At 37.7% G+C, this 27,861-nt stretch overlaps 3 protein-coding genes across 4 annotated transcripts in view; 1 reads left to right on the forward strand and 2 right to left on the reverse strand.

Moving 5' to 3' along the window:
• The window catches only part of LOC107737379 (protein Hook homolog 1-like), a 17,691-nt gene extending 14,913 nt beyond the window's left edge, over window positions 1-2,778 (reverse strand). Inside the window, exon 1 of the mRNA XM_016548862.1 lies at window positions 2,621-2,778. Coding sequence (XP_016404348.1) covers window positions 2,621-2,665 — 45 coding nt within the window. The 5' untranslated portion in view covers window positions 2,666-2,778. The remainder of the gene's footprint in view (window positions 1-2,620) is intronic.
• LOC107737378 (E3 ubiquitin-protein ligase RNF170-like) lies at window positions 2,237-9,347 on the forward strand. The gene is made up of 7 exons (XM_016548861.1): window positions 2,237-2,529; window positions 4,877-4,970; window positions 6,460-6,526; window positions 6,860-6,968; window positions 7,882-7,955; window positions 8,441-8,551; window positions 9,026-9,347. The coding sequence occupies exons 2-7, from the start codon at window positions 4,942-4,944 to the stop codon at window positions 9,329-9,331; spliced, it is 696 nt and encodes a 231-aa protein (XP_016404347.1). The 5' UTR covers window positions 2,237-2,529; window positions 4,877-4,941; the 3' UTR covers window positions 9,332-9,347.
• On the reverse strand, window positions 9,341-27,814 carry LOC107737373 (phosphoribosylformylglycinamidine synthase-like). Of its 2 annotated transcripts, none has more exons than XM_016548855.1 (29): window positions 27,688-27,814; window positions 24,988-25,115; window positions 24,439-24,568; window positions 24,235-24,340; window positions 23,946-24,144; window positions 21,598-21,703; window positions 21,360-21,500; window positions 21,151-21,275; window positions 20,539-20,667; window positions 20,318-20,449; window positions 20,094-20,222; window positions 19,556-19,629; window positions 19,251-19,407; window positions 19,104-19,165; window positions 18,858-19,019; window positions 18,669-18,773; window positions 18,329-18,460; window positions 17,766-17,996; window positions 16,814-16,994; window positions 16,295-16,378; window positions 16,033-16,188; window positions 15,762-15,881; window positions 14,744-14,889; window positions 14,406-14,613; window positions 14,227-14,318; window positions 13,888-14,002; window positions 13,490-13,636; window positions 13,233-13,373; window positions 9,341-9,458 (listed from the first exon to the last, which is right to left on the reverse strand). In XM_016548855.1, exons 2-29 carry the CDS (start codon window positions 25,109-25,111, stop codon window positions 9,427-9,429), a joined length of 3,666 nt encoding a protein of 1,221 aa, XP_016404341.1. In that variant the 5' UTR covers window positions 25,112-25,115; window positions 27,688-27,814; the 3' UTR covers window positions 9,341-9,426. The 2 variants fall into 2 exon arrangements, with proteins under 2 accessions (XP_016404341.1, XP_016404340.1); XM_016548854.1 differs by lacking the exon at window positions 9,341-9,458 and adding an exon at window positions 10,394-10,792.
• Window positions 27,815-27,861: the final 47 nt, after the last annotated feature.

Consider the following 27,861-nt stretch of genomic DNA (forward strand, 5'->3'; position numbering starts at 1 on the left):
CGACCTCCGGAGGGCGCAGCCTTCTAAATGAGACACAGCTATCATTACAACAACACTTACCATATTATCGCAGAAGATATACTGTATATCGCACACCCCAGCCTCGACTTGAGTGGAAAATGAAATCATCTGCGGTTGTGCGCGCACTTGTTTGCACCCAAGCGGCAACCTTCCGGTCTCTCTCGTGAAGCCTGGTACAAAAAACTATTTTGGTCTATATAGCTAATTTTGCCCTTCATGACAACTGTGAGGGGGGTGAATTTTTTTATAACTCATCCGTTTAAATTATAGTAAGCTTTAAAGTTCTGCATAATTAAAGGCGTGGCCACTTGAGTGACAAGTGGATTGCCGCTGCTGTCACCTGCGTCGAGCTAGGTGGGCGTGGTTTCAGCAACTAGCTCCCGCCTCTTTGCCCATTTTCGATTATCCGGGAGTGACGCGGTGACCGCTGCCAAGATGGCGACAGCTGCCTCCGCCCACACTGAGCTTTAAAACCGCTCTTCAGAAACCTACGGGTGACGGCACAGACACTCCGTCCATGTTTTTATACAGTCTATGGGTTTCGCTGACAGTTTGAGAATGGCGTTACGAGCTTTAGTGACAAGCTCTTTAAATGCTTTTCATTGGATAAATATTTGTAAAACCCAGTGGAGTAAAAGTAAAAGTTGGCTGAAATATAAAAACTCAAGTAAAGTACAGATACTCCCAAAAAATACTTAAGTAGCCTACTGTAACGAAGTATTATTACTTCGTTACATTACACCACTGGACAAACTACAAAGAATATGCATGACAACAGGGTTCCCAAACTTTTTTTGTCCGCTGAACCACCTTATATGTAAAATATTTAGGTTACTTGAGATATTGTTAATATATTAAAAAATTAAATTACACATTAATATTATTACCTGTAATTGTTAAAAAACGTTTTCAAAACGTTTTTTTGTTGTGTAGTCATTCTGACACAGAGAGGATTTTCTTTTCCCTGAAAATGCTAGTTAATGTTCGAATTAGTCTAACTTACCAACTTTGCACCCACAGGCTATAACAACATCCTAAATATTGATTCATTGATTTACTGATTGATTGATTGACCATTTTTGCACTTTTTGGAAAAAAAAAGTAGTAGTAGTAGTAGAGGAGAAAAACAATGTGCTAACTGAAAGAAAACAAAGTGACAAAAACATTAAATCCAGGTAAGTTTTTAGGGCCGGTCATTTTTGACCGTAAACACCAAATTTGGAAAAAGCACAAAGGTTAATTTTACATTTAATTTAATTATTAGTTTCTTATCAACTTGTCATTTGGGAAACCCTGCATTACTACAATAAAAGGCAAAATCACCACTGACAGCATGATAGTATATTTAATAGAAAATCCTGGAGGTTTTGTACATTTAAGTTTTGTCATCCAATCTGCTTTGACATAGCATATAGCACTCTCACTAAAGAAAAATACAATTAACATTAACAAAATGCTCCATAATGTTGTTAAGGGATATATTTACTAAAGAGCTTTTACACTGCAATAAAAATTTTTTATAAACTCCAGTGACATACATATATATATATACACATTTCTGTTGCATCTTACAAGTCTTTCTGAAAACTATCCAGAAGGGGCCTTGGTGTAAACACAGTCATGGATCAGAGCCACAGAGAATCGCGAGCACGCGCCGCATGCGATCACACACCGCAGTCAAAAATCAAAACGCCATCATATTAAACGGAGACGGAATATCTGATTGCATAAGACACATTCCACAAATACTCTAGCTAACCAGATTAGACGTCTAAATCGGATGAGGATGGAGTTGGCTGTGACTGTTGGGTGTTGTTTACATGTCTAACAGCATTCTGAGACATTTAAGTTTTGTCATCCAATCTGCTTTGACATAGCATATAGCACTCTCACTAAAGAAAAATACAATTAACATTAACAAAATGCTCCATAATGTTGTTAAGGGATATATTTACTAAAGAGCTTTTACACTGCAATAAAAAATTTTTATAAACTCCAGTGACATACATATATATATACACATTTCTGTTGCATCTTACAAGTCTTTCTGAAAACTATCCAGAAGGGGCCTTGGTGTAAACACAGTCATGGATCAGAGCCACAGAGAATCGCGAGCACGCGCCGCATGCGATCACACACCGCAGTCAAAAATCAAAACGCCATCATATTAAACGGAGACGGAATATCTGATTGCATAAGACACATTCCACAAATACTCTAGCTAACCAGATTAGACGTCTAAATCGGATGAGGATGGAGTTGGCTGTGACTGTTGGGTGTTGTTTACATGTCTAACAGCATTCTGAGGCTGGTTTGTCTTTAAGATTTTTGTATATATTGGTGTCGCGTGTTGGACGGGTGCCGCTTGGAGAAATTAGCGCATTTTTAAAGGTTGCAATGATGCACCGCAGACCCCGTTTGGTTTACATGAGCAAGTGCACACATCTAAATGTCTTATTTCCGGTATTTTTTGACCATGGTCCCGAAGGAAACGACTACCTGCGACAGGTAACGCTATCGTCAAGGATCTGACCGCAGATAAATAAACGATTCCTGATTCCAGTGACCTTTAGAGCTAAACTAAAAGATAGGATCTTACCCAAATAATCAGGCTCTCGCACAGCACCGTTTTATTGAAATCCATATCTCCTCTGTGCTATCAGGCAAATATTTCCGTCCACCTGTATTTGCCTAGCGCTCACCAGCACTACGTTCACGTCTATTGCGTTTACGCACTAATTGATACGTAAAGGCTTCGTGAATGTCCGCCGCGGACACATCGCGTGCTGCGTTAATAAGGATTGGGGGATTGACGAGATCAAGAGCGCAACAGCAAGAAATAAAACACCAATGGTGTATTGAGTTCAGGACACCGTGTAGCCAATCAAAACAGAGATCCGAAGAGACTGGCAGAGCAGAGAACACGGATCATGTGGAATAAAGCGTTTGGTTTCCACACTATGGAAACTGAATAGGCTATGGGCACCTAAAAAGTGAAAATAAAATAGCCTACAATGTGTTACAAAAATGTATCATCAAAATACCCAGATTCATCCAAATAAGCACGCTTTAAAAAATATTTAGCCTTAAAAATATTAAGCCTATAAAGACATATTTAAAATGCAAATTTAAGATGATCAGCTGGTACCATCTTGGACCAGCAACAAACAAAAGGTGGTCAATCTGAAATGTAGCCTAGTAGGCTAGTTGGTCATCCAAAAAATGATCAGCTATCGCCATAATGATCATCTTTGACCAGGTAGCCTAATGATTATCTTATTATACCAGCTATGACCAGAAACCATTAAATCATGTTCCAAATCATGTAAATCATTATCATTTTTCAATACTTATTGGGTAAATCTGACAATTTTTTATTTGTTTTAATGTAGTTATTTTTACTTGTCATCCCATAGGGACATTCACTTTTATGCACAGATGCTTTATGATCAACAGTTCCCAAAGACAGGTTTTTTTAAGTAGCCATTTATTTATTTTATTGCCACTGCCACTTATACAAATATGAGTTAAGCTACACTAATGGTACAGAATAAAGGTGACTAAACCTTCAAATTAACTTATTAAAAAAAAAACAAATTGAGAAAATTTTTAACATTGAGTTTAAATAATGATGTACATACTTTAGATTTACACTGATTTGTGTTTTCTGTTGTTAAACATTAAACATTAACGTCTCTCAATCTTTTTATTACCTTTTTGTAATAAAAACATAAGATAAGATTGTGATGTGAAGTCACATGCGTTTACCTGGGATGAGCACATGTGGGAATACTTCATATACAAAATAAGAGACACATTAGTGCCTTTATTGCAAACAATTGCATAATATATAAATAGATAATAATCAATAGAATTAGAAATAAAAATAAATAAAAATAGATAAACTGCATACCTTTAAAGTTTAGATAAATTATTTAATTTATTCACTCCATTTATAATTTCACCATAAAGCCACATATGATAACATTAAATTTCGTCTTCAACCTGTTAACCACATGGGACAGCGTAACTGGTGGCAGTATTCCTTGACTGACATGACACTGGACTTTAAACCATGACAGCCTCCAGATTCTCATTTGGGCCATGGGTCTTTAACCCAGCCCTATGCCATCAAGGCCCTTGTGGATCAACAGCTGCTATTTTCAGCCACAACGACCTTGCGGTTTAGGCAAAAATGAGAAAGGTAAATATTAGCTTGAGAAATTTTTAGCATAAAGCTCCAGGGCAAATGCACTGATATGGAGCCAATTTGGAAGTGGGGTAACTAAGTTACAAAAGCTGTCTCATCAATAAAGAATGTTGATAGATATAAGAAACTTATAAATAACCCACACATGATACACTCTATTTGAGGGTCGATGTGTAATATAATAAGCCTATAGTATTAGTGTAGTATTAAAGCAGGTGTAGATTGTTTTAACCTGCTGGATTGCCTGCATGATTGTTCCAGGCATCCCAGTGAAATGCCTTTCTTTGGTCATCCATATGGGACAGCGTAGATTGTGTAAATGTACAGTAAACCATTGACAGGTTAACCAGACACCTAACCTACTTAAAATAGGAGGAGACTTACAACCTGTGTCTTTGAACCTGTGATAGTGGTCACATGACAAAAATACAACACTGGAGACCGAGAAATCAGTGCAAATACAGTCAATAAACAGATTTTCACATGCATTAACATATTGTAGAGGCCCGTAAGGTTGCAAGCAAGTTTCCTGAATTTCGAAAATCCAACAGGGAATCATTGTGGTTACCTAATCTCCAAAAAAAAGGGGACTGATGCCCTGGTCAATGATTAACCCGTCTGTCAAATTTACTGCGTACAATGCAGCAGTGAGAAAGCATTCCAGTCTCTGCCTTCCACAAGAGAAAGCAACTGAATTACGAACAAGAAACATGCCCACCACCGACAGCTTCCACAACAGGTGAGAGAGACAAACTCTTTGGGTTAGATTTGTATTAATTATATTTCATGCACATTTTTGTGCCCAGTAATCCAATCTGAAACTGTCTGCTATGTAATGTTTAAATGCTGCCATTGGAGGATTTTGTCTGATATAAGGCTATATTTAAAAATTTGAATGATATGCAGCATTATTCATTTTATAAATAATGAAATATTTATATATAGCTATACATGTAATATGATGAAGTGTTGTGTCCTGAGACTGCAGGTTAACTGTGTTATGGTATTGTGGGGCAATAAAAGGCACCACACAGGAACTAAATATTATGACATCAGACAGTTCAGTCATGTCAGTCTAACTTTATTCAGTTCTAAACTGAACTCAGAGTCTTCCAATTCTCAAATACTTTCACATAGGATCATTTTCACAATGTTGTGTTGTTTTAAAGACATAGGATGCTGTATAAGATAACATAACTGCAGGATATCAAGCTATAATAAGATGCAAATATAGTTATTTTCATATCAAAGGCAAATGTTAGTTCAGTAGTACTGACATATTTCAAAGGCTGATGTACTTTAAAGGGGTCATATGATGTTGCTAAAAAGAACATTATTTCGTGTATTTGGTGTAATGAAATGTGTTTATGCGGTTTAAGATAAAAAAAACACACATTATTTTCCACATACTGTACATTATTGTTTCTCCTCTATGCCCCGTCTTTCTGAAATGCGTCGATTTTTACAAAGCTCATCGGTCTGAAAAGCGAGGTGTGCTGTGATTGGCAAGTAAAAGTAGTTTCGCTTTCACAACGAAACACAGTGTCTTCACGACATGGCGGCAGCAACAATACTACAGCGAGAATAAAAGTTACGCCTTCTTTCTTTGCGTGAACATTTGGGCGGCGTTATGCAAATCTTACCACATCGTGACGTAGACATGTGGGGGGGTGTTAGAATAAGCCATTTTAAGGAGGCGTGGTTGACTCTTAACTTTTATAAAGAATATCTCTTTGGATTTGAGACTTTAGTCTTTGCAACTTTACAGATCTTCTTTATGCACCAAGAGCTTGTAACACTCCAAAGAGAAAGGAAAAATTGAAATCGCATCATATGACCCCTTTAAGGCTGTCTGATGTTGCCTTATCTGGCACGAGTAAAACACACAGGTGTGTCAGACAGCTAAATTTAGATTTCATACGTGCTCTTCCAGACTACTCATTGATAAAAAGTGTAATACATTTTGTAAAAAAAAAAAAAAAAGAAAAGCGGGTTGAGATGAATAAATATTTTTATTTTAGGTACTTTTCAATACAGCTTACTCAGAATTTCAAAAGAAAATCTGTAAGCTGTAATGATGATGTTTTAACTCACCTTGCACATATAATGATGATGACCTTATAAACTCTAGTCCTGCATTGTGATTTGAAGTCTCTCAGTTCAACAGAATGGCTGAACATAAAATCCACAGTATTGCATTTTAATAACTGCATCTCTCACTTTTGAAGGTCCTCTCTTCTCTCAAAGATAAGGAGTCAAGGCCAGCCACACAATCCTCACGTGAACAAAAGAGAGGTGAATACACACATTCCCACACTCACATCATGCACTGGCCTCCAAAAGTCTGAGGACTACTAGAAAAATTCTTATATTGTGTATTTTTATTTCATTATTTATAATTAAATGCAGCATTTTCAATTAGAAATGTCTATTTCAGTAAAATACTGCAATACTACAAAATCAAACATTATCCTAGAAATAAATGACACATGCAACAGAGCAATATTTGTATAAAATATATTGTATAAAATTTCATTTATTGCTTTTTTAAAAAAAAATAGTGTTACTCTGAGAACTTGGAAAAGTGAATATTAATCCAGATTAATAATCTTAATTTTATGCTTGCAGGATTTACGTAAAATGTGGTTGCCAGCAGGCAACAGGGACAATCACTGCCCCGTCTGTTTACAGATCGCCAGCTATCCCGTAGAGACCAACTGCGGGCATCTATTCTGTGGTGTGTATCAACCAACTTAAAACACGCATCACTGCAAAAAAAAGAAAAGAAAAGTATTTGCATAAACAGTATCTCATGTCAGTGTTTTACAATGTTATTTACAATCATCATGCTGGTTTACTTTAGCTGAAGGTGCTTTAGACTAATGTAACTGGCGTACTGTGAGAGAGCAGATGGTGGTGGCCATTTACACTCCAAGCACTGAACACTTACCCAGTCATGTGACTCTACAGTGTTGTATATGGAGTTAAATATTATACTGTTGCCATAGTTACGATAGCAGAGTCTCTCACCTGACCCAGATCACGTGAATACACACTCAGAGAGGGAATATTTGTAGATTTATATCAATAGTAAACTACAAGGTTAATACAAAATTCGAAAAAAAATTTATACAAATTCTTGCACCACAGGCACTTTAAATCAGCACATTAAAGAGACTGAAATAAAGAGCAGCAAAGATAATACAAGCAACAAAAATTAGACAAAAATAATGATATGTGCTGCATGTCTCTTTCAGGTTTGATTACCCATTCAATATTTATTATTATTATTCCTTCTAGTCACATCAGCTCTACTAAATATATAAAAAGTAGTGAAACCGACCAGCTACTTTGTTAAATACTTGCTGTTGAGAAAAAAATTAATTGAATGTGATGTGCCAGATTTACCTGAATCAAAACATAAATAGCAACAAACCATATTTTTGTGTGGTTTTAACATGATGTGAATGGTGGAATCCAAATGACATTTCTGAATCACTGAAGCCAATGCATTTCAGTGGAAAAGCACATTTATTTTGATCTATCCGATAAAAATTGTTTAGAATGACCTATTAAAAATAATAACACATTTCTGGCACATGGTAAAGGAGAGGCCCACGCTTATCTGTCTTCTGTCTTTCCCTCTCTAGCACCATGTCTGATATCTTACTGGAAACATTGCTCCTGGTTAGATGCCATCAGCTGTCCTTTGTGCAGACAGACGGTAAGAGATTTCTTAGCTGATACATGCTTCTTAAAGAAAAATAAATAAACATTTTTATTTTGTTTTATTTGATATTTTAGTTCTGAATAAAACTTTTCTCATGCTTTCTTTCTCTTAAATCTTACGTACCCTAAACGTTTAAATGGTAGTGAATGACAATTTTCTGCAAAATTATTAAGCTGCACAACTGTTTTCAACATTGACAATAATAATGAATGTTTCTTAAGGAACCAAATATTAGATTACAAGCATATTAGAATGATTTGATTTGATGATGACTAAAGAATGGAGTAATGGCTGCTGAATGTAGCTTTGCCATCACAGGAGTAAATTACAGTTTAAAGGATATTAAAATAGAAAACAGCTATTTTAAATTGTATTAATATTTCACAATTACTGTTTTTACTGTGTATATATATATATATATATATATATACAGAAAAGGTAAAGCTCTCATTTGTCTTTTATTCTTTCTTTATTCTCAGGTGAATAAGATGTGCCATCTCTTCAGAGAGACCAGAACTGACTGTAAAGAGACAGAAGTGCTCAAACATGTCAGAGACTATAACAAGCGTTACTCTGGAGCACCAAGACAGGTACAAACATTTGCTTAAAGTTGGTCTAAAGCAATAATGTGTCTTTTTTTTAAATGCCATGTCAGACTGTAATCATATCAGTTTGTTTTTTGGGTAGTCAGACTGGCAAACAATGCGATTGTAGCTACTGTAATGCTCTCAAAGACAGGTGACGGCTGACTTGAAAAACTACATTATATAACCATCCTTTGTGTTGACAAACTCGTGGCGCTCCCAGTAAATTTGTACAATTACCATTATTACTTCTCAACAGTGTTTATCATTTTATTTGCTCTGGACTATATCACATCACCACACCTATTTTAGTTCCTGATGCCACAAAGGTTGTGAAACCTCCGGCCAGGAAGGACATAGTTTCCTACAGTTGGAAGACACCCACAGACATGTTTTTATTGTTCAGATACGCAGCACACACTGATATCCCACGTGCTAGTTCATATGCTACAGTATGATTATCATCTTTTCCTTTTTTAGGTAAAGGATTACCTGTGCGATACACCCCTCTTCCTGCTCTTTCTGGTGCGATGGCTGGGGAACATGGGCGGCCTGGTGTGGCTGTTTCTCTTGAGGGTGGCTGTCTGTGGATTTGGCGCTGCCATGTCTTTGGCCTCCCCACTGGAGACTCTTCCTGGGCCGCTGAGCAGTGTGCTGGGCACGCTGGATGATTTTGTAGTGGTCTTCCTTCTTCTCATCTGCCTTATTAACATCAACCAACAGATGGGGCCGCAGAGGACAAGAACACACTCGGTCATGCAGGGTGTGCTGACCGACACGTTGTAGAGGACAGTGATGATGTGCTTACTAGCATGTTGAAATTACACTAATCAACCTTGTTGGCAAAGGTTAACAGTGTTATGGCCTGCTGCACTTTGATCTTATTGAACATGGATTTTCAATGATGATGTGTCTAGAATAGACATACAGCACTAAATGAGATGAGTGGAGTTCTGATGTTTTAAAAACAGCAATTTAAGGTGTTTTATTAAAGACATTGTATATAATAAATGTAAAGTGGTTTTGTAAATATGCAAGTTTATAATAAATATTTATATATATATATAAATTTATTTGTTTTTTTATGGTGTCTGAATACTTGATTCTAGCTGTGCATTTTCCCTCACACACACACACACACACACACACACACACACACACACACATTTTATAATCGTTAATTAAATGCTTTGAATTTAATGCTCTGAAGTGTGTTTGCAGTGTTTCATCAATAAAAACTTGTAGTTGAATAATTTCAATGTATATTTTGCTTTTTTTAAAATAAAAATGGTGATAATGAAATTCAAATAGCACATACATTTAGAATGTGTTTTTCATCAATAAAACTTTTCTCAGTGCAAAGTTAATAATTTCTGGAATGTATATTTTGGATTTTTAAATGAAAAATGGTGATAATCAGCCATTAAATTTTAATTGCATCTCAAAAATGCTCAATAAAGAGTCCATTATAAATTTAGACATGTATATGTTGAGGCATCAGTTCCCAGCAGGACTCTACATGTTAATTCTACTTGAATGCAAACTAAGTCTGTATGTAGGAATGTAAGATTTCAAAAAGTCAAAGTGTCAAATTTTTAAACAAGAATCTTAAAGGAGTAGTTCACCCAAAAATGAACATTCTGTCATTCACTCACCCTCATGTCATTTCAAACCATATTAAGAATGTTGATAACTAAACAAGTTTGGTTCCCATTGACAAAAAATACAATGCAAGTCAATGGGAACCAAAACTGTTTGACTATCAACATTCTTCAAAATACTGTATTTTTGGGTTCAGAAGAAGAAAGATGCATACAGGTTTAAAATGACATGAGGGTGAGTAAATGATGACAATTTTTTGGGTGAACTATCCCTTTAACAAGTTGTCTAGTTAGCCTATTTGTTTAGTTGTCTATCACAACTGTACAGTAGCATATCTCTATGAGCTCTGACACCAGACTGCAGCATTATGGAACATGCTAAGCCACGGTGAGGCCTCCAGTGATCCCCTGAGGTGCTGAGGGGCCCAAGCCCACTGCCAGCCCAGCACGGCCCGCTCTGGATGGGGCATCATAGCCAGGTGACGGCCATCTGCTGAGCAGATGCCTGCAACACCTTGTGCAGAACCATTGGGGTTCATGGGATAGATTTCAGTCGGGTTTCCTGAATCATCCACATAACGCAGAGGAGCCAAAGAAGCACCGATCAGCTTCTTCTGAGCCTCAGGAGAACGAAACTGCATCAGACCTATAGAACAAAAGAGGAGTTTTTAAAGTCTGTGTGAACCGGAAATTGCTGCCAACTTTATTTGTGCAGTGACATATTTCCAAATGAAACGGAATATTGAATAGAAGACAGGGTTTAATTTTAGCCCTCCTCTCCATCTCTCACTAACGGTTGAAGGGGCATGGTTCGCCCAAGCTGTCAAACTGACGTCATCAGAGAAGGAATGCCATTCCAGAGCGGAAGCAAATATTCCGATTTTGATTAAAGGGGTCATATGATGCGATTTCAATTTTTCCTTTCTCTTTGGAGTGTTACAAGCTCTTGGTGCATAAAGAAGATCTGTAAAGTTGCAAAGACTAAAGTCTCAAATCCAAAGAGATATTCTTTCATGTTTTTGTCTCGTCGCTCCGGCCTGACAATATGGTAAAGGGCGTAACATTTCAGTCACACGCTTGAGGTATTCGGCCAATCATAACGCACTGGATAGCTGGCCAATCACAGCACACCTCGCTTTTTAGACCGATGAGCTTGGTAAAAATCGACGCGTTTCAGAAAGGCGGGGCATAGAGGAGAAACAATAAATGTACAATGTAAAATAATGTAAAATAATGTGTTTTTTTTTACCTTAAACCGCATAAACACATTTTATTACACCAAATACACAAAATAATGTTCTTTTTAGCAACATCATATGACCCCTTTAAAGATTACCAAGACAAAAACTTTTTCAGTGGATTAACTTGCATTGATTAATTGTTCTCCTCAAGACTAGCAATATGCGCTAACAAAGTAAATAAAGTCAATTTTGATTTCATTTCATGAGGACCAATGTCAATGTCAAGGTCAATGTCACACAATCATGTTCCTTCACAGAAGAAGCCAAATTACTTGTGTAATCATTGTCAGGTGTGATCGTGGTTAAATTGATGGTGATGCAAGAGTCTTAGGACACAGCTGTGTGATTCTTTTGGATGTACAAAGCCTATCCTGCTCATTAAGTGATTGATAACATCAGGGTTTTGTCACTGAGGCCACACCAACAATTGGTATAAATTCAAAGCCTCTAGAAGTAGTGGCGCATGTTGCTCTTTGAACATGGCTAAGGTGAAGAAGAAAACTCCCTTTTTGATGATGGCTGGAGTTACCGCCGCATAGCCAAGGACGTGAGATGCAGTCCAAGCACTGTAAAGTACACTTTATGCCACCAATTCACACCAGAACCGAAAGGGGAGAGGTCGAAAAAGAAACTTTCAGACAGACAAGTGAAGCATCTCTAAATTCTCAGTCTTAAGGACCAAAGAAAGACCTCATGAGGACTGCGTGACGAGATCAACACCTCGATGACTAATGGTGCAACAGTGTCTTCAAGAACTGTGCATCGGAAACTGGGAGAAAAAGGACTTGTTGGCAGAATAGCAGCAAAAAAGAGAAAAATAGAGTGAAATGCCTGAAATTTGCAAAAGAACACAAGAAATGGACAAAGGAAGATTGGCATAAAGTGTTGTGGAGTGATGAGTCAAAGTTTGAACAGTTTGGCAACAAGCGAATAGCGTATGTTCTGACAGAGAGAGGGGGGGAGATATAAAAATGAGTGTCTCTTGCCAACAGTTAAACACAGAGGGGATAGTATTATGGTGTGGGGTGCCATTTCAGCCTCTGGAATAGGTGACTTAGTGAACATTGATGGCATCATGGATAAGAAAGTATACCACAATATTCTGAGGCACAGAGTACCTTCTGGGAGTCGTCTTATTGGGCCTGGATTTATTTTTCCAAGAGGACAATGACCCTAAACATTCTTCTAACTATTGCCGGAACTACCTGCGATGGAAGGAAACATTGAAAATGATGGACTGGCCCCCTCAAAGTCCGGACCTCAACCCCATCGAGCAAATTTGAGGCGAGTTGGAAAATAAACTGAACAGATCAACTGTACATTCAAAGGAAAGCCTTTGGCTTGAGTTGCAGAAGGCATGGGATAACATTAGTGTTGACGTTTTCAGGAAATATATTAACACGATGCCAGAGAGATATGCTGCTGTAATTGCTGCAAAAGGTGGACATACCAAATATTAACGTTAAAAGTGGATAAAAACAGTATGACTCACTTCATCTGATATTTGTTGTGCTCAGAGCAACCATCTGCATGTTTCATGAACATTATAAAATGAAATCATGTTTTGGAGGCAAAAAAAAAGCCAATATTTTCAGATCTGTCAGGTGTTCTAATAATTTGGGCCACCACTGTATTTATGATGAAAATAATTATTAAAAAGTCTAATATAATTTATAATGAAAAAAAAAAACTATTAAAAAAGTATATTTTTAAAACTATTTTTTTAAAATATATTATATTTTTTCTTCTTCTTATTTTTCTAGTGGTCTCAGACTTTTGGAATTCACTTGCAATAGAAGTAAATGCACTTGTCAAGTATAGTGTTACAATGAACATATTTCTAACCTTCTCCATGAGCGACCCAAACGCCCAGAGCAGATCCCTCCATTCCCTTAAGCATGATGGCCGGAGAGGGCAGGATACCTATACTCACAAACCTTGATTCAAACCGACCAGACTTATTATGGGTCAGAGTAACATCAGAACCTACAATAAAAATGAATAAAAAAATATTTAATTTATAAAAATAAAAGGAACAAGTTAAATTATTGAGGCTGTTGTTGGTATTTACATATGGTGAAACTAAAAGGTTTCTCTCTCACCTCCGGTTTCTCTTTCACCCACCCAGCCAAGCAAAGCCATGAGCTGACACCCGTTACACACTCCTAGACTCAGCGTGTCATCACGATTGCGGAAGTGCTCAAACTCCTCACGAGCCTTGGGGTTAAAGGTCACTGTGGCAGCCCACCCTGATGAATAAGAAAAAGTCAAAGCTTTTGATCATCAGCTGGAGAACAAGTGCTAAGACCCAGTCATTTTCAGTAGGCAGAGTGGCAAGGCCAGTACTAAATAACCTATGACCTGAGTCACAAATCTAAGGTCATTTGAACATTCAATGGTGGGGATGAGTTAATGCTTGTTATCATTATATAGCAAAACTAACATACAGCTCAGCAGTGATATGTAAGATTGCTGCAACATGCAATAGTGTGATTTTCACCTTTAGCTGACCCCAGCACATCTGCATAGCTAAAACCACCCACAAACACCACGGCTCGGAAGGGGTCAAGGGTCATGGAGCCTGAGCACAGGTCCTGCATTGTGACATCCCACACCTACAGATCATACAAGAAAAAAGGTAAAATGTCAAAATTAATTCAACAGCCTTATTAACAGATAAAATGAAAACGTTTAAAAGCAAACCAGCAGCATTTGTGCTATTAGTGAACAAACATCATCCCTAAATCCTTTTAATAAAAAATTACTGACTACAAACTCCAACACATACATATTTAAAAACACAAATCTTGAATCTTTCTTTGTGTAGGTGTGTCTTTACCTCGAATCCAGCCATGAACAGAGAAGCAGACATCTCTCTGTCTCCGTTACTGCCTTCCTCTCTCACAACAGCTGCGCAAGGTTTCCCTGAAGCTGAAACACAAGTCAAATATTTTAACATACAGGTCAAGTATGAATATGGGAAAGATTCAAGATTGTGAAATGGGGTCATGGTCTCACAGAGCTCTTTAATGATGGGTGTTTGGGAGGGGTCAAAGGTGAGCTTGAGGTACTGCTGTGTGCGAGAAGCAAGCCCTTCTTCTTCCTCTTGGACACACAGTGGATTAGCCTGCAGTCGCTCCAGCTGAAAACTAGTGCTTTCCCATATCGCCCTAAGTGTGGGTAGGTGCTCATTCAGCACTTCCTGTCCACAAAGACTCACTCTGACCTACAAGACAGTATGGAGAAGAAATCAGCAGTTATTAAACGCTTTCTCTGCAATCACTGAGGTCCAATAATATTCCACTGAGCTCCATTAATCCATGCATATGCTTTTAGGTGAAAAGAACTCAGCTCACCCTGGCATCAGGTCCAAAACCAGAAGTTCTGCCAATTCTGTGACAGAGGAGACCAGCATGTGTGTATCTCTGACAGACAGTCGATGCGTTTCTCTCACACACCTCCAAAACCAGACCGAGCTCCTCTGAAAAAAGAGCCTCCATCACTGAAAGAGAGGAATGAGGAGAGACATGAGGAAATATCTATAGCTATGTTTCCAGTGCAGCTGCAAATGTATTCTTGTGAAAAATCGGAATAATCGCAAAAACACAAATTTCACTGAATTTTTTTACGCAACGCCAACATTTTCCGCTGGAACGCCACACTCTCATGAACACGCGTACAACAGTTAGCGGAAGCTAGAGATTCCATTTTATGAAGTTTTAAATACAAATATTTTTCTTGCACAAATGCATCGCTTCACTTCCGAAGGCCTTTATTAACCCCCTAGAGCTGTGTGGAATACTTATTATTATGGATGGATGCACTTTTTTGGGATTCAAAATCTCAACCCCCATTCACTGCCACTCTAAAGCTTGGAAGAGCCAGGACATTTTTAATGTAAGTTTAATTGTATTCGTCTGAAAGACGAAAAGTCATTTACTATACACCTGGAGGCTTGAGGCTGAGTAAATCATGGGGTAACTTTCATTTTTGGGTGAATTATCCCTTAATAAAAGATAATGGAACGTCTTACCTTGGATTAAAACACAAATAAGGATGTGTACAGGTAAGTGTCTAGTAGACTAGTAAAAAATGCTATTTTTAAATAAATGCTAACTCAAAATATTAATAAATACGCTAATAGCACATAAATAACAAAATACTTTTTTTTTGGAGACACAATGTATACAGCTCAAAGCAGTTTACGCAATTTATGTGAAAAAAAAAAAAAACTTCCAAAATGCACATGCGGTTATTTTCTATGCAGACTGTAATGAAAAAGTAGATGGAACCTGGCTTATGATGGCTGGCACAAGTAGCTTTAATGAAAAAGTTTCATTTTTTTCCAAAACAAATAATTTTTTTATTACCAACCGTCAACGCCTTCTAAAGGCATGTCGACATCCATACCACGATTCCCTGCAAAGGCCATCTCCAGTAGACAGGAAATGAGCCCTCCATCACTGACATCATGTCCTGCAGTCAGCAGTCGATCTGCAATATAAAGTTAAAATCAACAGATTGTATAGAGATAAAATGCTGTTCTGCTTTGAGAATTGACAGAGTTGGCCCTATTTGAGGAGGAGCAAAAACTGTTCCTAGATCAGGATGAAGTAAAAAAAAAATCATAATAGCACATACTGACCCTGAATCAATGATTGTGTTGTGTTGAAGCAAGCAGAGAGTTTGTCTGGCTGATCCAGATCTGGACTGCTGTCTCCAAGTTGCCCATAACACTGAGCTAGAGCAGAGCCGCCCAGCCTGTATTTACCTGAGCTCACAGGCACATACAGAAGCACACCTGAGAAAGGAAGAGAGTGCATGTGAGAGATGAACACACTAGTATATACTATCAGAAATATAAGACTGATATGAGAGGTTAAAAGTGGTAAAGATTTAGGATCAACCTTTGCCATCAGGGTCGTCCAGGTCAGGGGTCACAGTAGCTGTGATATCAGGACACACAGCATACACAGAGATAACCAGCGAGCCTAAAAACACAAGGAGAGCATTTTGTAGTTTGACATAAAATGCATGCAGGAAATGTCTTATTTATTTACAATAAAAATCACATACAACTAGGTATGTGTAAGGGCAAATGTCTAGTTGAGTACTAGTGACCCCAACTGAAGTAAAACAGCTGTGATACATTTATTTCAGGATTCTCAGATGAATAGAATGTTCAAAAACACAACATTTTTTGTAACATTTTAAATGCATTTACTGCAACTTTTGATCAATTTAATTCAGTAGTATTCATTTATTAATAAAAACCTATCTTACTAACCCCAAGCTTTTAAACAATAGGGTATAAAACACGTGTGACACTCATGCTGTAATTTATGAGTGACCAACTTTTCATTTTTTATGTGTTAGAAGAATCAACTATTGTCTATCCCTAATTCAGATATGCTTAACACTGGTACCTGGGGCCTTGACAGTTTCTCCACTGACACGTGCAGCCATGCTGAGTGAATCTTTTCCCCCGTCCACAGCCACTCCCAGCTGACCCATCACCATACACATGGCCTGACACGCCTCCCACAGGCACGCTCCCTCTCCTGGCAGCTTAGCAGCCCACATCCAGTTACCGCTGCACTTTACATCCTGAGAAGACATGCACAGATATCCTTGGGTGACAAGTGTGTGTGTGTGTGTTTTATTTCTTTCCAAAATTACATGCACTGAGTCACTTAATTTTTCACCCAAAAATGAAAATTCTCTCATTAATTACTGTATTAATTACATTAATGTCATTCCAAACCTGTAATAACTTCGTTCATCTTTGGAACACATATTTTTGATGAAATCCGAGAGCTTTCTGACCCTGCATAGACAGCAATGGTACTACTAACATGTTCAAGGCCCAGAAAGGCAGGAAGGCCATCGTTAAAATAGTCCATGTGACATCAGTGGTTCAACCGTAATTTTATGAAGCTATGAGAATACTTTTTGTGCGCAAAGAAAACAAAAATAACAACCAACTACAATGTTTAAGGCCCTGAAAGGTAGTAAGGACATCATTAAAATAGTCCATGTGACATCAGTGGTTCGACCGTAATTTTATGAAGCTATGAGAATACTTTTTGTGCGCAAAGAAAACAAAAATAACAACTTTTTTCAACATTTTCTTCTCTTCCGTGTCATGCGGTGGTACTGTTGTGAATGCACACCAAAGACTGACATGGAAGAAAAGAAATTGTTGAACAAAGTTGTTATTTTTGTTTTTTCATCAAAACTATCTTAATTTGTGTTCTGAAGATGAATGAAGGTCTTCTGGGTTTGGAACGACATGAGGGTGAATAGTTAATGACAGAATTTGAATTTTTTGGATGAACTATCCCTTTAACATGTTCAAAAATGCGAAGGCTTCTTCACCTTGAGAGCAGACACTCTTGCAAACACCAGGTTAGTGAGAGCTTCTCCCACAGCCATACGAGCCCCAGCTGCTGGTGACACCAGCCCTTTGATTGGCTGCTCGCCTATCGCCGTGGCAGCTCCCTGGAGGCTGAACGGAGACAGGGCAACAACAGCTACATCAGCCAGTGGAGTGTGAAGAGGACCCACACACTGTTGCTGAGCAACCAGACCAGTCACAGATCGATCAACCTGGAACAGATGGTTTTGCGTAAAATGGATTGCATTTAATTTTTCAATTCCTTTGTAATGCCTGTATGTTAGACAAAACAAATAATAATTAAATAATAAATAATTAAATTAACTGAAATATTTAAATACAATTATTAAAAAACTAAATTAAGTTTAAGATGGCAAGATAACGATACATTTTAATGTCTGGATATATCTGGAAGTGTATACATTTGCATTATTCAGAACAGACCTGCAACCTATTTCTGGCCTTCCAGTTGTGTACCACTGCAATATTCAACGATGCAAAAGTCATATATTATTATGCATGTGTTAAGCAGTGAGTATTGTACCTTGTTGGTGAGGTAGCGCTTACTGGCCACTGCAGGCAGCCGGAGAACTCTCTCCAGAGCTGGAAGAACAGAAAGACCCACAGGAAGAGAGAGAGGCTGCAGAGACACAGCCATGCGCTCCAATACAAACTCCTAAAACAATATGTAGACCTGACTGAGTGGAAAGCAATATAAAAGTAAATCCAAAAAGCATAAATCGATCACTTAAATTTGGGAGACTAGACACTGCAGTACAAAAATCAGCCAAGAGAGGGTGCACTGTACCACAATTTCTAACTTTGTCAATTTCTTAGTGAAGTCTTCAATAGCAGATTTAGGCCATGTCTGGTAAAGTTTAAACCTTTTGTGGCATCTTTCCCAGGACCCAATCCAACTCCAAATCAACAGGGCACCGGTCACTATCAAGCCCATTGGTCTGTTTACCGAGGTCGTCCACCAACACAATCTAAAGAGCAATACATGTACATGAGCATGTGTCAAGAAGTGTCCCAAAATACATTTTTAGCTACAAAAAGGTAGTTTGACTCACCTTGCCATCCCCAGTTATCTTGCCCACAAAGTCGACAGGACATTTCTCCCTCTGACACACCCTCTCGAGGAAGCTCCGGTCAGAGGGGCGGAGCAACAGAGCATTACTCTCCTGATACTCCGCCCCCCACAGCTCCAAAACACTGAGGGTGGAGTCACCTCTCTGAGCATTAAGGTAAAATATGTATATGAAATATTTTGACATAAAAATTAAGATACAGATGTTTTATTAAAGTCTTTATCTCACCTTAAACTTGCTAGTATAGATAATGGCACCAGCAGGCTCACTCAGCTCCTTTAACACATTACCTACACAAATAACAAGATGTTTTTATACATTATAACACATTTGTGTTGTTGAGTAGGGAAATACTAAACTTAAAATCACCCATACCATTGCCCCCAGCACCCTGGTCATGAATGCTGCAGATGGGGTTTCCTTCCTCTCGCTCCAGGCAGGCCCTGAGAGCCCGGTTCATCTTTTGCTCCATTTCAGCATCTCCTCTTTGAACTGCGCCAAGATCCCTGGTACTGGAGTTATCACCTTGAACCTACAATAATACATACACACATGTACACATTAAGTTGCATCATTGCACAGTCTATGAAAAATGATGCAACACACAGACATGCTCTGTAAACACAAAAAACCCTGAACTTTAGAGCAGCTTGTAAATTAATTTAGAAAATTTTGTGTACCTTTACAGAAGAGGCAGCTCCTCCGCCAACACCGATCCTGTATACAGGACCTCCAATTTTCACCACCTCCATACCTGCCCAGGACAAGAGAAAAAAAATGGAAGAATGAATAAAGAGAAAAAAGCTGTTTGTATATACTACCATGCACTTTGATGTCAGTAAGTTTTTTTTCTTAAAAAGAAATTAAAACTTTTATTCAACAAGGATGGATTAAATTAATCAAAAGTAGCAGCAAAGACATTTATAGCGTTTAAAAATATATATTCCAAATAAATACTGCTCTTTTGAACTGAAAATTGTATTATGGTTTCCACAAAATGGCAGTAACTGTTTTCAGCATTGATAATAATAAGAAATTACTCTTGAGCACCAAAAATCAGCACATCAGAATGATTTCTGAAAGATCATGTGACAATGAAGACTGGAGTAATGGCGGCAGAAAATTCAGCTTTGCCACTACAGAAATAATAAATCCATTTCTAAATGGAAATTCTGAAACAAATTATAGTGCATTAGGTGTATATTATTCCTTGTGTACCTGGTGAAGCCTGTTCTTTCTTCACATGCTGGTCCTCAATAGAGCCTAGCCCACCACTGAACATGATCGGCTTGATCCACTCCCGTCGTTCACCGTTAGCCAAACACATCCCAAAGGAACGAGCAAAGCCTTAATGGGCATGAAAAGAATAAGTAAACAACTGTAGATATAAGCTAATATCCGCAAAAAAAAAAACAGATAGCTATTGTCCTGTTATATTTCACCTGCTAGAACGGGCTCCCCAAACTTATTTCCGTAGTCAGAGGCTCCATCACTGGCCTCTATGGCCACCTGGAGTGGAGGAGCAAAGCTGGATGGGTACTCCCACCCTTTCTCCTCCCACGGGAGCACAAACCCTGCAGAAGAGAAAAGATCCAGATATGGGAGAGTTTGCTTAGAAACAAAATATGGCAAAGAATGAACTGAGCTGAGTTTTAGGGCTTACCTGGGATATGCAGGTTGCCGAAGCAGTACCCAGCAGTGCCTGCGATCACATGACCACCTTTTCCAGCACTCTGCACATCTCGGATTCGTCCACCTGTACCTGTGGTGGCTCCGCTGAATGGAGCAACACCTGGGCATAATAAAGAGCATTTTATGACTCCAATATAAACGTTATTATTGTTGTAATTGTCAACAAACAAACAAAAAACACAAAAAATTTAATATTATATTAGATTGCACAAAATAAAATGTATGCGACAGAAATATTTTCAAAATCTAAACAAAAAACAAAAGCACAAAATTATGAAAGCTTAATTGAACTTATTTTAAGAAATTAAAATAAACTGAAAATACACAAATAAAAGCCAATTCTAGATATAAAAATACTGTAATAGTATATAAATAATACTATTACTAAAATATAGCACTGTTCAATGCATTATATCATTGAAATATTAGCAAAAATATTTGAATACTTAATTGCTGCGATTAATATTTTGCTTATTGACCATGCTGTCAGTAGTAACTATTTTAATTCTCATTTAAATTAATTTAGGTTGGCCTCTAAACATTTGTAAATAAGCAAGCAGGTTAAATGTATTTAGGATCAGACCGGTGGGGAAGTTGTGCGTCTCTGCAGTGAAGATGACGTGTCTGGTAGCATGTCGGGTTTCATATGGACAGGCCTGCGCAGGGTTTGTGGGATACATACACTCCATCTCCATGCCTTTAATGCCACTACAAACACACAAGAACCACATATTGAGAAATTCTGCCCAAGCGCTGTTCAAATGGGTTGACTTTCACAGAGAAGCATCTAACCTGCTGTTGTCACAGAATTTGATGACATTGTTCTGGTTGCTATGGTGCTGAGTGCCCATAATAAGACTAAAGAGTGTCTCTTTCTGCTCTTCTCCATCAATGATCATTCGCCCTCGGAAGAACCAATGGCGGCTGTGCTCACTGCAGGACAGAGAGAGAGAGAGCACGAGATTGTCATTGTACATGTTATTGCAGATAAAAGACTTCCTTTGGTGTTTATTCTCTGGAGAGCACACACCTGTTGGACTGAGCCAGATCAAAGCATTCTACACTGGTGGGATTCCTTCTCACCCTCTGGAAGAGTGCAGTGTAGTAGTCCAGATCCCAAGAGTCAAACGCCAACCCTGCTCATACATGCAGAAATAGAGAGAGACAGTCAGACAGACAAAAAGCAACCAGATAAACATGAAAAGAAGAAAAAGATAATCAGAAATGGATGCAAAAACAAAATATACTAAACTGACCCTTGCTAAGCTCCTCCTCACTTACTGCTAACCCAGACAAGTTTTATAGAACATCCTGTCCGCCTTATTTTTCAACGCAGAAGTAAGCCGTTTTCTGTGAACGTGTGAGACTTCCGGTTCATTAGCCACAGTAGGGAAATAACAAGAAGAATACCAAAGTGCAGTAATTGGCAAAACTGTTTACACTACAAACCAGTGTGTTCATAATTAAGATAATGCATTAAAATAATATGATAAGACACCAGTTTGCAATATCAAGCAGTAAAACAAGCCGTTTTGTACAGCTAAAAATAGCTGGACGTGAATGACACCGGAAGCCAGTCCCATACAATTTACAAATGGCTGCGCCTGCACTTTAGGGAAAAATAAGGTGGATAGTAACATTATTTATTACAAGTCATAAAATTGCTGTAAGTGAACGAAACTGTTCTTAATGCATTTACTATTGTACTGCAAACTGTTACTTTTGATACTACAATGATGATGTTAACATTGATTTATAATAATAGAATAAACACTTAAATTAACTGTTTAAAAAAAAAACAAAAGTGCTACTGTAAGTGACACAGAAACAAATCTGTACTGCTTTTTTGGATAATTTAAGTAAGATTGCAGTTAAAACTATCAAAACAGAGAGATATTCCATAAACTTTTGTTCAAATGTTTGAGGACGGTAATATTTTAAATACAGTAAAAACTGTAACATTGTGAAATATCACTGCAATTTAAAATATTTCTATTTGAATATATCTTGAAATATAATTTCTTTCTGCGATGGCAAATCTGAATTTTCAGCAGCCATTACTCCAGTCTTCAGTGTCACATGATCCTTTAGAAATCATTCAAATATGCTGATTTGGTGCTAAAGAAAAATTTCTTATTATTATCAATGTTGAAAACAGTTGTGCTGCTTAACAGAAAGTTCAAAAGAACAGCACATATTTTATTATTTTATAATGTAAACATCTTTAATGCCATTTTTGATCAATTTAATATGGCCTTGACACCTTGCTGAATACAAGTATTAATTTCTTTACAAATAAGAAATCTTACTAACCCCAAGCTTTTAAACGGTAGTGTACAACATCAAAGAACAAAACCTCGTCTGAGGAAATTATCAGACTTGTGAAAGGCCAATTCTATATAAAAAAGCTATTCTGATCTATTCTCAAAACAGAAATAGGCCTACATTTAAATTTTAATGGACTGTTAAGGATGTCACGTGATTGTTTTATTTCTAACCCAGTAGGCCTTCATTAATCTGAGATGTAGGCAGTGAGCTTCGGTGTAACCCACCAGCATACTGTCTCTCATACAGTCATTCATTCTTTCCTTTCACACACATCGTGATCTAATCAAATAGGCCCCTCTTTTCTTGTGACATCTAGGCCCAATCCCAATTCTATTTTATACCCCTTCCCCTTGTCCCTTGAAACAGAGTGTCAAGGGGTAGGGGTGAAAATATTCCCCTAAGAATTGGGACACCACTACTATGCCGTCACACGTCATCATACGTCGTCTAGCTCCTACAATACACACACCTATACTGGTGTGCATAGAGCCTTTAATTACCGTTCTATATTAGGTAGGGGAAAGGGGAAGGGCTAAGGGGTAGAATTGGGATTGGGCCCTACTCTTCCTCTAATCATGTTAAGCCTCATGTGACCTTAAAATACTGCATCATTATTTGTAGAAGAAAGAGTTGCAGATTTAATCACTTAATACTGCCTACACACACAGTTCTTAAAGCAGTTGATTAAATAATTTTTCAAATATTTCAGTCTCTTTAGTCTTTAAGAATAATGTCATTTTCATGTAATTCATGTGATACTGCTACTGGTTTTATATCCTTGTACTCGTAATGTAATGGTAAAATCATAAGACGACAGCATCAGGTGGTTATACTAGTACTTAACAGATATGGGAATTTTCCCATATTTTTCCACTTCTGTTAATTTGCCAATGGGATGATGTGGAGTGTCTTAAAGACCAACTATTGGCTGATTAATCTGTCTCTCACTAGGTAAAACCATGGTACTCCAAGCTAAATATTCTCATTATCAAGTTTTTTTTATTTTTTTTTTAGAGGAAATGTGGTTCAGACTCCAAAAACATTTCTTACCAAGTTCATCATTCACCTTCTCTAAGGCAGCACGACCTTTTCCTAGAATGTCCACCTCAAATACTTCCTGTGGCCGAATATCAACAGCAAAAGACGTGATTGGCTGGGAGTAAATGCATTCGGTCATACTGTCATACAAGCAGCAAATCAGTCTCTCCATCTCTCCATCCTTCAATACACCATTAGGTCCTTCCTGAGGCTAGATGGCGATGAAAAAGAGAGCTTTTAATCAAAATGGGTGGAAAAAAATATCACTGAAATGTAAAGCTATTTAAAGCTATTCTCTGACCTTGATCAAATGCCTGCGGGAGAGCTCCACTCTCGTCACCCGGCTCAGACCTGCGCTTCGGCAGATGGACACTGCATTGGTGGACCAAGCAGTGGAGAAGTTCAACCTACAAAGGTCAAGATATAATTGAAACATGTGATGCGAGTTATAATAAAGATCACAATGCCATACCATCATGATAAGACAGTGGTAGGTAGAGGTTACCTGGGTCCAATCTCCACCATTCTTGCCCCATCCTCTGGTTTTAAAGTAGGCTCCTCAGACAGACTGACAGAAAGAGGAGTGAACAACCAGCACAAAATACCTTTATGCTCCACACTCAAAGAGTCAGACCCTGGGAGAGAAAGAGATGATGATGAGATGACAAAGATGAAGACAGACACTAATGGATGAGAACAACACTTGAACAAAACTGAGCTACATGATGACACTACTGCTTTCCTTAGATCTGCTTTATAGCTGAATTTAATTGGTTTCATAATTGATCAACTCTGCAACAATGACAGTTATTGAACTAAACTGTATCAACACTGAACTGGCTTAAGCTGAAATAGATTTGCTTTTTAAGTGAGTCTTGTCTTTTTTAGAGCCGCTTTACAGCTGAAATTGTATTCATTTCACTATTGAAGAACTCTGCAACATTTATACTGTTATTTTCCTTTTATTACGGCTTTGAAACAATATGAATTGTAAAATGCAATGTAAATAAATGTGATTTAAACTTTTTGCTATTTCTACACAATATTCTCTCACCGTCCAGCTCTACATTGTAGCAAAGCTCTGTTGTTATCGTGACATCTGGATACAGTTGTGCGATTCTTCGTATGACCCGACCCTCCCCGATCTCCTCTCTTCTGTAGAACCACAGGACAGACATGATCCTGAAAAAAAGACAGCAAGAGAATATCCATAACTAGTGCTGCTTACTTTTTTCACTATGCATACTGGGGCATAATAGGGAAAGCATTTCCTGACTTACCTTAAATTTATCAGCAATTAATAATAATCATAATAATAAAAACTCAGCTTAGTCAGTTAATTTATTTCAAAAAGAAAGGTTTTAGATTACTAGTAATGATTGGCTTCTATGGGGAATAAGGGATGAGCTAAGTCAGGGGTCAAACAAATAATGTGTGGGTTGCATCACAAGGCAGACAATCACAGCCTAGTCAGAGGTCACCTATTCAAGATAACCCTCAAGCATCCTTCGTATAACAGCCCTTAATCAGTCCTTCGTGGACAAATTTGGGCACGAAGGTCTCAGGTGTGATCCCAATTTTTTTTAAATAAATGTCTTATCACCATCTTCGATAAAATAAAATCGATCAATTTATGCAATTTTTTTATTTATTTACCTCTAAAAGTACCATATTTTTATGTAAAATATGCTTATTTTTGTGTTATATTTAATATTTCTTTTACTTCAGTAAAAAAAAATAATTCCAGTAAGTTAAAGGGTTAGTTCCCCCTAAAATGAAAATTAGGCTGCGTTTTACTCACCCCCAATGCATCCTAGGTGTATATGACTTTCTTCTTTCAGACGAATCCAGTCGGAGTTATATAAAAAATTGTATTTGATCTTTCAAGCTCTATCGTTGCACTCAGCGCGTGTTGCATTGCTTCTGTCCAAAAGACGTGAAATAAATAGCACCCTTCCATAAAAAAAAAGTGTCTCACACGGCTCCGGGGGGGGGGACAAAGGCCTCCTGTAGCGAATCTATGCGTTTTTGTAAGAAAAATATCCATATTCAAACGTAATAATCACTTGAATGTAGCTTGCGCCAACAGTTGTACACAGAAGCAGTTCCGCTTTTGATCCTGTAACCAAACGTTGGTTTTCACGAGACTCACCAGCGCATGCGCAACGTTGACCTCATACGTCATGCTCCCGGAACTGCTTCTGTGTACAACTGCTGGCGCAAGTTTTCAATGGCTTTTTTGTGGGTGTGGGTGTGTGTGTGTGTGTGTGTGTGAGAGAAAGAGAGAGAGTGTGATTGCTTGACACATTGAGAATGTTGTATAGGCTCACCCCTTCATTTATGGGTGTGCTTGATCTGCATTGTGTTGGATTTATTGGACAAATAAAAAAAAATGCTTTGAATTTCAGTATTTCCTATTCATTTCCTATGGGAGAAATTTAGGAGTTTTTTTTTTTCAACCACTTAACTTTGTTGAATCAAGTCCTCTATTTTTTTGTGTGTTCAGGTGGCAAACTTAGGAAAAGCAGCCAAGTCTTGAACCGCTCAAATTAAGGAAACTATAAAAAAAAGTAGAAGAAAGATTTTGCCCAGATTTGTCCAGAAAGATTTTTAATGTAAAATGTTTATTTTTTAAGTTTAAGTTTTTTTGAGAAAGTAAAAATGCACAAAGTTCCCTGTGACGGGTAGGTTTAGGTGTAGGGTGATAGAAAATACGGTTTGTTCAGTATAGAAACCATTACGCCTATGGAGAGTCCCGACAAGGATAGCTAACCAGACGTGTGTATGTTTGACACATTGAGAATGCTGTATAGGCTCAAACCTTCATTTCTGTGTATGTTTGACGCTGCATTGTGTTGGATTTATTGATTTTTATTGGACAAATAAAAAAAATGCTTTGAATTTTGGTATTTCCCATTCATTCCCTATGGGTGCCCATTTTTGGGCACAAAGGTCAAATTAAAGGGGTCATATGATGCGATTTCATTTTTTCCTTTCTCTTTAGAGTGTTACAAGCTCTTGGTGCATAAAGAAGATCTGTAAAGTTGCAAAGACTAAAGTCTCAAATCCAAAGAGATATTCTTTATAAAAGTTAAGAGTTAGCCACACCTACCTAAAACGGCTCGTTCGAACACGCCCCCACATACCTACCTCACTATGTGGGAAGATAATAATGTGTTTTTTTAACTTTAAACCGCATAAACACATTTCATTACACCAAATACACAAAATTATGTTCTTTTTAGCAGCATCATATGACCCCTTTAAGGAGTGTTTTTTTCCAACCACTTAACATCGTTGAATCGAGTCCTCTTTTTTGTGTGTTCAGGTGGCAAACTTTCGAAAAGTAGCCAAGTCTTGAACCGCTCAGATTAAGGAAACTATATATAAAAATTTTTAAAAAAAAAATAAATAAATAAAAAATTTGCCCAAATTTGTCCCGAAGGATGATTGAGGGTTAAAAGAAAAGCGTTAATGGGTTAGACTGAAAGATCAACTTAATTTAAACGGCACGAATAAATGATAATACCACGACAAATACTCTTAGTACGCACTGTTAACAATAAGTATCATATACTAATAACTGAACACTGAGAAGTTTGTCGAGAAGTAACTAACTGCCTGCGAGTTGTTTACAAACTTTTCGGTGCATATTATATCACAGCCATTAACAATACATACTGTAATGGTAACTTAGCAAAACAAGTATGTTTATAACTTGTCTCTGCTTCAAAATGGTAAGCAAGTATCTTACTTGACGGATGCTCGAGTTGTCCTCTGGTAGACTCGTCAGATGTGTGATGATGTTGTCCACTGTAGACGCCACTCAGATCCACGTGTGTGGATTATACACGAACCTTCCGCCACAAGGACCAGCCTCTGTGCGCATGCGCACATATCTGTGCTTGATTAGATAGTACCCATAGAA

This window comes from Sinocyclocheilus rhinocerous, unplaced genomic scaffold, assembly GCF_001515625.1.
Source record: "Sinocyclocheilus rhinocerous isolate Xijiao unplaced genomic scaffold, SAMN03320098_v1.1 scaffold1035, whole genome shotgun sequence".
Lineage (NCBI taxonomy): Eukaryota > Metazoa > Chordata > Actinopteri > Cypriniformes > Cyprinidae > Sinocyclocheilus > Sinocyclocheilus rhinocerous.

Coding starts and splice junctions, on each gene's coding strand:
- LOC107737378 (XM_016548861.1), top strand. CDS start 4,942: ATGCCCACCACCGACAGCTTCCACAACAG. Junction 6,527..6,859: donor CTCACGTGAACAAAAGAGAG/GTGAATACACAC, acceptor TTATGCTTGCAG/GATTTACGTAAAATGTGGTT. Junction 6,969..7,881: donor CTGCGGGCATCTATTCTGTG/GTGTGTATCAAC, acceptor TTCCCTCTCTAG/CACCATGTCTGATATCTTAC.
- LOC107737373 (XM_016548854.1), bottom strand. CDS start 25,111: ATGTCTGTCCTGTGGTTCTACAGAAGAGAGGAGATCGGGGAGGGTCGG. Junction 21,501..21,597: donor GATCTGGCTCAGTCCAACAG/GTGTGTGCTCTC, acceptor TCTGTCCTGCAG/TGAGCACAGCCGCCATTGGT. Junction 21,276..21,359: donor AAATTCTGTGACAACAGCAG/GTTAGATGCTTC, acceptor GTGTGTTTGTAG/TGGCATTAAAGGCATGGAGA.